General features: G+C 42.0%; 1 protein-coding gene across 4 annotated transcripts in view; it reads left to right on the top strand.

Moving 5' to 3' along the window:
- The first annotated feature begins 878 nt into the window (after positions 1–878).
- Positions 879–10,967, top strand: part of KIF13B (kinesin family member 13B) — a 129,671-nt gene continuing 119,582 nt past the window's right edge. For all 4 annotated transcript variants that reach the window (XM_069805532.1, XM_069805530.1, XM_069805531.1 and 1 more), the window contains exon 1: positions 879–1,022. In XM_069805532.1, the coding sequence (XP_069661633.1) occupies positions 968–1,022 (55 nt within the window). In that variant the 5' untranslated portion in view covers positions 879–967. The remainder of the gene's footprint in view (positions 1,023–10,967) is intronic.

Genomic DNA, 10,967 nt, shown 5'->3' with positions numbered 1-10,967 from the left:
TAACACAGAGAGAATCCTTGTTTTGAACTAAAATAGCAGCTGCAAGGGTTTTCAACCATGACCATTTAAATGAGGGTTTTGGGGGTTTTTTTGCATCTGTGCATTACCGTTTCGTTCTGGGTCTTTGCAATCAGTGGCTGCGGTTGAGCAGTCGAGCCGTCTAATGGGGATAAATTGTAATATTGTTCAAACCGTCTCCGATTATTACTGTTGAGCTCTTTCAGTGAGCTGCCGTCGCTAAGCAAATCGCAACGGGCCTGTTAATAACCGTGTGTTGACAGAGTATCAGAGGTCGCTCTGTGAAGCCAGACTTGGTCATCGTCTTAAAAACCATGGTCTCTACGTTGGGTTACGGTTCGTGATAGGAACCCCCACCAACCCCCAAAGCAATGCCGTCTTGCTTTGTTACTACTCCCCGAGTAAATCTTGCAGTGAGGTGAGGTGAGGTTTTTGGTCTCGCCGGCGATGCTGCCGTCTGCTGGGCACAAAATATCGCAGCATTTCCCCCGCAAAAAGGGCCCGACGGGGTTCAGTCACCCGGGGGATGAGTGGCAGGACCTGGCGTGACCCTGAGACCCCCCCCCCGTGGTACAACACAACCCGCAAGCGCCATTCGGGGCTCACCCCCTCACGAAACGCCTCTCTCCTAGAGGACTACCTATCCCAGCATGCAACGCTTCCCCTCCGGGCGGGAGCCGCGGGCAGGACTACAGCTCCCAGCCTGCAACGCGCCACGCCGCGCCCCTCCCCGCTCCCAGCCAGCCGCCGCGCTGCACGCTGGGAGCTGTAGTCCGGCCGGACGTTGGTCACGCACGGTGCCTCCCTCTTACCGCCCCCGGTCTCACCCCCGCCCGCCCGCCCGCCCCGCTCCGCTCCGCGCTCCTCCCCGCGCCGCCGGGTGTCTGTCCCTCCCGTAGACGGAAGCCGAGGAGGGAACGAGGGAGCCGGGGAGGTCGTGAGAGGCGCGATGGGGGACTCCAAAGTCAAGGTGGCGGTGCGCGTCCGCCCCATGAACCGGCGAGGTGAGAGCCTCCTCCCTCAGAGACCCTCCCGCGCTGCCGGGGCGGGTGTCTGTGGTGTGTGAGGGGAGCGGGCCTGAGGGGCAGAGCGGGGCGGGAGGCCGGGGGTGCCTGTCCCCACAGGTGTCTGTAGGGGCAGGGGTGCCTGCCGGTGGGTGTATAGGTGTGTGGGACCCGGCGCGGGGGCGTGTTTATCGGTGTATGTGTCGGTAGGGGGGGTGCGGATGTGTATATTTATTTATTGTGCGCGCCCGTGTAGGTACAGGGAGGTTTGGGGGCGAAGCCGAGCAGCTCTCGCCAAGCAGCTGTCTTCACTCCCCTCTCCTGACATCTTTTTCCTAAACTCGCCCTGGTTTATGGCTGCCTTTTTTTTTTTTTTGCCTCCCCTTCTCCACACCTCTTGCACCTGCTTTACAGCCGGGCTGTGCCCTGTTCCCCGCTGGGAGAGCTCTTCCTTCTTCCTGCTTTCTGGGGGAAAATCCCCCTCTTTCTGTGCTAATTCAGCCCTCGGCTCTGTAACTCCTCTTCGTACCCCTCGGTGATTGAGTGGGACAGAGTTCACCAGATGACAGAGGCACTCTTAAGGACAAAAGAAACAAAAACAAACAGTAAAGCATGGAAGAGGAAGGGCGAATTGACAAGAGAAGATTTTTTTTGTTGTTGGGTTGATGTTTTGGTGGTGTTTTTTTTTCTTCCCCTCAACGAAACTTGCCTAAGGGTTATGTTAATGAGACTGTGGTCTGGGCATCTGTTTAAATGTTTATTACTTGTTTTAATTAGAAAAACTTGCTCTAGATGATGAGGAAGCAAGTACAAAAAGGCAACTTCAGCCAAGGAATGGGAAGGTGAAGAAGGCAAAAATCCAAGAAGTGTGTAGGGTGGCTTTTTTTCCCTTCATTCTCACAGAAGTGTGCCAATAATTCCTTTTGGGGAAAGGGAATCAAGTCACTTTAATAGCTGAAGCAAAAAGGGAGGGGGAGAAGCCCTTTATCTTCTACATGATCTGAAACAAAATAACTCTTTAATTCCTTTCAATAAATAAGAAAAAAAGAAGGTTAAAGTGTTGAATACAGTATTTCCATACCTTTTAAAATAAAAGCAGGGGAATGTCAAACTGAGTTCACAAGAGCTCTCGAGTCACATCCAAAACAGAGGAGATGGAGTTGATGTCGTTACAGTCTGGTGGGTTAGGGCAATCGAGGATATTTTGACCAAAATCTGCATTTTGTTAAATTTCAGGTAGCAGTCCTCAAAACTGAGGAGGGACCCATCCTTGTGGAGAATTGCTTGGCGGAGATTGAGTGACAGTGTGGAGGAGTTGGTGGGAGCTGGGATGGAAAGGAGCCGAAAAGTGGTGCTTTGTTTCAGTGATAGACATAGGCTTTCCTCTTGCTCATGTCCCTTTCCTGTCATAGGTCATTTCCTTGGCTGTGACCCAGACATCTTCTGACTGTGTAGTGCTCTTTACCCCCGGGATTATACAATAATTCAGGTTGGAAGGGACCTCTGAAGGTCTCTAGTCCAACTTGCTGCTCAGAGCAGGTCAAATTTGATAAGGTTGCACAGGGCCTCATTCAGTCAAGTTTTGAATTGCCAAGGATGAATAATGCACCTCTTCCTCCTGGTATATATTCTACCTATGTTCAGCCCTGAGTTTGTGCACATGCAGTGGTCTTGAAGCTGTTTCCAGGTAGGGACTGAGTTCTGCAGAAAATATATGTGGGGAAGAAGTGGTGGAAGTAAAGGGGGAAAAATGATGGCAGATTATAGATTTAGAGCAGTACATCTATTTGAAGCTCCGGCCTTCCTGGAGAATATCCTAACACTGAGCTGCATGAATCTGGGAGAATGGGAGAGTGTGTCTTGTTACCAGAGCTATTTTATTCTGTATAAACTTAAAAATGTTATGGATTAGAGAGGATAACTGTAGCCTGGTTGTTAGGAGGCTCATCCAGGAGCCAGGGACATTTGATATCAGTCCTTGCTGTTCATCAGAGAGAAGAGGGACCTGAACCCCATGCTCTTGGAGTGTAGCTTGGCAATTGGGGCGTACCTCCTCTCTGTAAGAACTGCTTTGCAGCTATTAAAGCATCCTCTTATTTAGTGAGTGATACCTAAATCCATGTAAGTCTAGCCTAAAAGATCAATGTCTTTTTCTCCCTGAAACAAAATGCCCTGGAATTGATTTTTTTTTTTTTTTTTTTTTTGGAGCAGATTATTTGTCGCAGTCCAGATGTTTTGGTCAGTTCTAAACAACTGATACCTCTGTGCAGTATTTCTGGTGCTCCTAGAATTTATAGAAACAAACAGTGATGTGAAGCCTCGTATTCTTCTCACCTATTTAATGTTAAATTTAAGAATTTGTGTAACTGATTTTCTGAAGAGTCATCCAGTTGTAAGACTTCTGTGGCTTTGCTTTTTTAATAGGCTTTGAGGCAAGAGGCGGCTTTCTTGGAAGTTCTCCAATATGCACTTTGTTCTAAGTAGTATTTGTATGAAGTTCTGGGGCTTTGGACCTGAAGCAAGTATTTGTTTTCTTCAGGATCACGAGTAATGTTCTTTCCTTCCCTCTGCACCAAAGGGCTTAAAATTGCAAACCTGTCAGATGGTTACAATTGTTGAAATTTAAGCTTTGAAATATTCTCAGTGTTTACTTGTGGTGGTGGTGGTTGTCTTTAGTGTTTGAATTATGAATTTCTTAAGGCGAGGGTTTATTAGGTTAATAAAAGTGGTATGTTTAACTATTACTAATTTATACAGCTCATAAAAGTATAATAGGTTCCTTGCGTGCATGTTGAAGGGATTTCTATGTCAAATGGTTGGTTATTCATAGTACTCACATTTCAAGGTGATAGTGTTGAGGGTCCTGCTTCATTCTCATGTGATGTGATAATCTATAAACTAAGTTTATAGTACTGATTTTTAGCAGTGAGGGGAAGCATTTGTAATTGTACTTGGGTTTCTTGGGGTTTTTTGCATCTAGGTTACTTTTCTGCATCTTGCTTCAAATTAGACCTCAATCCCACAAACTGTTTGGAAGTCATGCTTTGTAAAACTGCTACGATGTCAACACACTTGCAGCCTAAAGTTGTAGGCTCTGCTAGGTAGCAATAGTGACTTCTTTTTTTGCATGCTTTCTACTTTGCAAACTGGGATCTCGATTAGCATGCTATTATGAATTAAATAATTCAGTACTGTTTTGTTAGATAAGACTCTTAGTCTTCTGTTTTCTTGGTTTTGTCATTCACTAAAGTATTTCCTAGTGCACTGCTTTTTTCAGATGGGTTTTTGATAACAATCAGTAAGTTCTTTTGGTGTTGTATTTTAGAGTTGCAGTGGATTTTCTTTTTGAATATTGTCAGTGTTTGAATTCACTGAATTCACTTAGCAGATGTTCGTTATATTTCAGGTAAATGCTGTGCAAAGCTCAAGCCGTACCATGAAGCAAAGCAAGACAGCTGGAGGCTTTTTAATTAAGATTTGTCTTACTGAATATTTTGTTTTCAGGTGATGCTGGTGTACAGGCATCCCATAAGTATGTTTAAGTCCTTGTGTTTCCCTGTGCCTTTGAATCAATTCAGTGTAGTGTTAATTAAAATATAACATCTTTTGTCAGTACTAAAAGAATGTGACTTTTGCTCAGGGGTATGGCTGAAGCCAGTCAGAACTACTGCTGTTGTGTTGCTACATCTCACTTGGGTTAATGCTTTTCTGTTTGAACAAGAAAGGCAGGAAACTAACTGCAAAAAAATGTGTTTAGTGCTTTGAATGCATTTACTGAGGAGCAATAGAAGTACCAGTGCTGGCACAAGGGTGGGTGGTGGCATTTCACAGCTCAGGTGGGGAGTGGTGGTGTGGGTGTGCCAGGTTAGGTTTAAGCAGTATGGGACCACAGCCTGTATGCTGGCAACGCTGCCAGATTAAACCGTTTGTAGGATTGTGGTGTAAAACTTATAGCTTCCAGTTTAAGTATCTAATTTACCTGAATGTGTATTTACAGGCATCTATTATGTTAATGTGTGTATTCATCCAGACTAGGTTCTGTGTTCAAACAGGGATCTTTTTGTGCTTTGATGGTAAAGATTCTGTCTCCAGTGCTTGTAAAGAAGGAATTTGCTTCTGTATCTGCAAGCTTCTGACCACGGTGTTAGGTGCTAATTTTATGTCCTCCTACTCTTTGGAGGAGGTTGCATTTCCAGTCACTTGAAATGTTTTAGGGAGGAAGCAGGAGTTGTTCTTGTGGTTTTGTTTGGGTTTTGTTTTGGTTTTGTTTTGTTTTGTTTTTCCACTGGAGATTACAACAGAAACAATTTATCTATAAATTGGAGTTTGTGCAAGCAGTTTTACAAGATTAATTATGGTATTAGAGTAAATGAAATGGCACCTGCTGTATCCTGATGGCAATAAGCAAAACACAAGACTTTTCTTCACCATTATCTGTCATACATGAGTGCCTAGAGTTTTTAATATTTCCTGGTGATTGTTGATAACCCATGAAATAGTGTGTGTGGTATGAGCAGGATTAACCTAGAGGTAGAGTGACAAATGGGTAAAGCATGTAGAGTTAGTGTTTCATCTTGCGTTCCTCAGTGAGGCAATTGTATTTTAAGAACTCCTGAGGTGTTACAAGCTTACTCCCCGCAGCCAAAGTCTCTGGCGAGACTACCACTCAGTCCAATGTGGATGCCACAAAGGCAAACAATTCTTGTGCTAATTACATCTTTAGAGCTAGCCTAAAGTGCAGTATGAGATTACCTTGCTGCTCTGGTTTCACGTTTGCTTGCTCCTCCTAAAGTCAACAGAAGATCAGATACACACACTGTGAATAGTTCTGCCTTGGCTTTTGGGTGGTTGGTGGCAGAGCAAACACTATCGCGTTTTGTTCCTGTTAACTCTGAAGCCTGAAACAAAGCAGCAGCACGGAGTTGTGTGTTGAACTTCCTCAGAGCTCTTTGCTGCATCAGAAAGTCACCAGACTGATTTATTTACTTAGTCTCCGTGAGCCAAGCAGTGCATGCAGCAGCAGAACTGACTGTGAGTAAGGTTAATGTCCAGATACACGGAGGGCCTTTACCAAAGCCATTTGGCAAGCTCTTTTCTTGCAGAAAATGAAACAGCAGAAGATAGAATAAATTTTTTACCATTTGGACAATGTAGTGTTAACATGTGAGGAGAGTTTGCTTGCCTTCAGTGTACTCATGAGTTTGAGTCGACTTACACCTCATCATCAAGATTAGATAGTATTGTGTGCTCTTCCAGATGCACTCATACATATTTGATGATCTTTAATTGCTGCAAACTGAAAATTTTATGAATTATATTTGCGCAGTTCATATATATATATATATATAGCAGAGAAGCTTGAAAGATGCCTGCGTAGACTTCATGTTGGTAGACTTAAGGGACAAGTCAAATTACTGTATTTTTGTCCAGAATGTATCAGTCACTATGTCGTATAATTAATGCCCTAAAAGTGCTATTACAGTAACTATTTTTTTGCATTTAAGCATTTAAAATTTAAAATTTTTTTGCATTTTTGCATTTAAGCTCTTAGCATTGTCATTTAGATGTAAGTTATTTTTACGGTCTCTCATATAGTCAGTTAGTTTTTCCTTTATTTGTGTTGGCTTCTACATAGCAAAGGGCAGAGAGAAATGTCACTCAAAGGCAACAGATATTGGCAGGGAAACTTGAGGACCTGTTGTGTTTGAACTTGCTTTCAGATTTCTTTTTCAAACAAACAAAAAAAAACCCAACAGACTCTGGTTTTTTTTTTTTAGTTGGCATTCATTTAATTTGTGTGATAAATAAACTTTTAAATATTTTTAAGTTACTATTTAAACATTTATCAGTGTTATTGATGTTTGCTTTTTTGGACCAAGAAAGGTACAAGAAACCAACTGTAATTTCTTCTTCAATACAACCTGAAGGCTCAGGCCAAAACATTCCAGTTCTAACCTTCAAGGGAATGTTAATCTCTTGAAAATCTACTGGCAATTTAAAATATAAAATTTCTATCGTCTCAGTCTTTATAGGAGATTATTCTGAGCTTTTGTATCTGGGGCCAATTTTGGCTTATGAGCTTAGTACATGCACTTTAAACCTTTCACATTTTATTTTTTATACTTCAGTTAGCTTTTCTGAAACTCTACAAAAGCAGCCGTGCTGGTTCCCAGTGATACTATCAAGCTTAATGTCCTGTCTCCAAGGGCTCCTTAGGTGTCAGTGCAGGTGCAGCTGCCCTAAACCTGGTAGTGGGACCAGGAGGAATCTGTCACAAATTTTATTCAACCTGTGTCATAACACCAGGTTCACACCTTTGTTTCAGTGGGGTTTAGGATCAAATGGTATTTGAAAGGGCTGAAAAACTGTCAACCATCACAAACTAGTTTCTTAAATTGAAATCTGATGGAAAAATTTATATGGAAATAAAGGCTCTTGATGAATTGTGAAATGCTTTCACTTAATTCATCTTATACAATGTGAAAACATAGACTATATAAAGAAGAAAATACGGAAGGTCAAGTAAGTTGTAACAGACTTGTCAGCTGCCGTGGCTGTTGTACTAAAAGCCATTATGATGCCATGGTCTCAACCACTAGTTTAATAAATTACAGACAAACTTATTTACTGTATCATCTTTCATTTTAAGATTATTTTGAACTGCTCTGTAAAAGCTATCTATTAGGATCATTTGGGTTTGGTTCTGAAATACAGTAACCTTAAAGGTGGGATGACTTTTTAGGATAGTGGCTGAAAAAGCTCCAGTATCACTGCATGGCAGCTTGGATGTTTTCATTATTCCACATGATGCAGTTGGGTTTGATTCTGTACCCTAGTAGAGTGAGTTGGGTACATCATTATTCAACCAGTGTTGTCATCAGTCGCAGCTAATCTATGAAGACAGTTCCCTAAATGATTCATGAACGAAGATGGAGGTTTCGCAGAGTTGAAAATATCCGATATTTTCCAAAATACTTCTCTCCCCTTCCTCCAGGATTTACATACACTCTTTGTCTCTGCCCCAAACCTGTTTAGTACATTTTAAAGTTGCACCTTTGCTAGTGTTTCCTAACACTGTTGTGGAAAATCTGCTATGTTGAGTTTATGATTACCAGAGGTGTGGCTGCAAGTACAAAGGGAATGTAAACTCCTACCTGTTGTTGGGAATATACCAGTGCCTGCTGAACCTACCATTGCATGTGGTGATACGCTGCTCCTGGTTTTGCTTTTCCTGCTCTCTCTTGCTCACTGACTTTTCCACCCTGTTTGAAATGCATTGAATTTCTTAGGCTAATGAAAAAGCCCAAAGTGCATATGGGTGGTGTGAATTCTTTTTACAACACCCATAAGGCTTTTATCAAAGGCATAGTCATTTAGGATTTACACGAATGTGGTTTCAGCTAAGATCTGCATTGCTTGAATCCCAGTTTTTATTGTTTTAGGAAACTTTTGTGAGGAGTTGAAAAATCAAGGGAACTGGGAAGGAGAATGGCCTCCTTCAAGCCCCACCTTCCAGTTTCACAAGTAAAATAAAGTCATCCGAGAGACTCTGTGAGCATCTTGAACACACGTGACTTAACAATTACTCTTGTACTCAGCCCAGCTTTGCTTAGCACTTCTACAGCTATGAAATGTAAATGTGGAAAAGTGACTAAGATACCTGTTACCCTTTTATTATGGATGTCACAGCTCTCTTACTCTGAAACTATGAAAGAGGCTTTCATTCCCTGCAATAAATGTTTCTTGAGATGTTGAGAGTTTGAGTTTTAATTTTTCAAAAAGCAATTAGCTGATTAGTTTCTTGATTTGATGAAGCAGATGAGTAGTTGATTGTGTTTGCTTGGTAATGACTGAAGGTAGAAGCAGGTTAGCAATAATAATAGGTGAGATTTTAAATCTTGTTGAGCTACAAGATTTGTGATAAATCTCCAAAGTTTGACAGTGAGCTGCTTCTGTCATCTTTTAACTTCACCTAAATTTCGTGCTGCCTGAAAAAAACAAACCTGTATAGTTGAAAGAAATAATAATACCAAGCCTCAACAGATGAGTCCTTACTACAAGATGAACTAATTGGTGGTTTTGGATGTGCGTGCTTATCATCTTACCTTGATGCATCCTAACTTTGCTTGTTGTTCAGGGGCAGCGAGTACGCTGCTTACCTAGGAGACACTGAAACTAGTAGAAGTAAGGGCGGAGTCAATGTGTGATAATATCCAAAAAAGCAGGAAGGTAATTTGTCTATAAGGCTAACCTGCTTTAGTAATATTAAAAACTTAATGAGGTGGAAATTAAGATGGTAAGATTTTCAGTAGTGGCTAATAGAAGATTCATCTCTCAACCTACTGGAAGCATTAAAGAAATCAGAAATCAGTCAAAGAACATACTTTGTAGTGAGCCAGAATTTGTAGAAAGTGTATGATATGCTGTTAAAACAGAACTTAAACTATTTCTTCAGCTAAAAGGAGAGCTGCCATGTGAGTCTTTTGCCAAGATAACTGGGATAAGTAGCCTTAAGGCTGTCTGGATACCTAACCCAGCTTAGAGGCTGAATATAACTGTTTCTTAGGGGTTTATTTCATGGGCCACCATGAGCTCATGTAGCAGTTCATCTCTGCTGCCTCTTCTGCCTCCTCTCTTCCCACCCGTACAGGTCTGCCCACTCATTTGCGTGGCCTTAGATGCTCTTCAGGCCTTTCACTGGGCTGATGTAACTTTCTGTGTGTCTGAATACATCCGTTTTTTATGTTGGGTAGTTTTCTGCCATTGAAGTGACTTAAAGTGACTTACAGAGGGGTCTGCTGAGCACATTAGTGATAGAAGGTGAGCAACAGGCATAGGCAGCCGGCAGGAAGGACAGAGACTTCCCTGGTTGGCAATAGCCGTTAGGTTGGCTCGCCACATCTTCTGAAACCGTGCTGTCCCCTGTCTGCAGGATGCCTAGGTGAGGGATTTTAACGTTACCTTTGTGATGATGATCATCAGACAAAGTGTGTTGTACGTGACAAATTGGCTTTGAATCTTTCTTCTTTTCCTGTGAGGACATGTGACCTTTAGGAACTCTTGTATCCTGTCTGTGTCCTTTCTTAAAGGTATTTCACAAAGAGAGGTTTAATACATACTAGCAAGACCTTGAGCTCACTGGGCAGTCATGGATGCAAAACCTGTCATCAGCATTCTCTCTCAAGAGATGGATTAAAAAACGTGATAGAGATCATACTGCTTATATACAGAGTGCACATACCTTATGCTTTGCATAAGGGAGGTAGCATGTAAAAACCTCCTTCAGTAGTTGAGCAAAAGCAGGTCACTGCAGTACAGAATGTTAATCGCTAACCAGCCAGACCAAGATAAAGTGACTTGTCGGATATGGGATGTATGAAGAATATAATTTCATCTAAGCAAGCATGTATTGCATATTAATGATAGGTAAATTGGCTTTCAGGGTGTGGAGAGAAATTAAAATAAACACTAGCTTCTGAAACTTGTCTGTCTCTTCCTTCTACAAAAGCACAGTTTAATAACAGAGGAGTAGTTTTGTTCAAAAGGATTTCAGTTTCATGTGACTGCCTGCTATAACCAGTAATCTTGAGCTTTGGCTTGCTTTGTTTCAAATAGCAAAAGGCTATAACATTTCTTTCGAAAAATGTCAATGAAAGAAACTTCCTCTTATGCTATTTAACAGTAGCAAGAAGTCTGCAAGGTGCTGTGCAATAATTAAGATCTGCGGTCTTTGCCTGAGAGATTTTCAGTCTGAGTTTATAAGGTGCCGTAAGGTAAAAGAGCAAGTGCAGGTGACAAAGAAGGAAAGCAGAGATGAAGGAGGATGAGGATTATAATTAACTCGATTAGACAGAAGCATATTTTGGTGATTCAGCTGAGGTGTTGAACCCCGTATGGAGGTTACGCAGCGTAGACCCTTGTCATCACAGCATGTGAGGGCGTTGC

Source organism: Haliaeetus albicilla, chromosome 18 (genome assembly GCF_947461875.1).
Source record: "Haliaeetus albicilla chromosome 18, bHalAlb1.1, whole genome shotgun sequence".
Taxonomy (NCBI): Eukaryota; Metazoa; Chordata; class Aves; order Accipitriformes; family Accipitridae; genus Haliaeetus; species Haliaeetus albicilla.
Note: the sequence above shows the minus strand (reverse complement) of the source record. Positions and strands in the feature narration are given on the sequence as shown.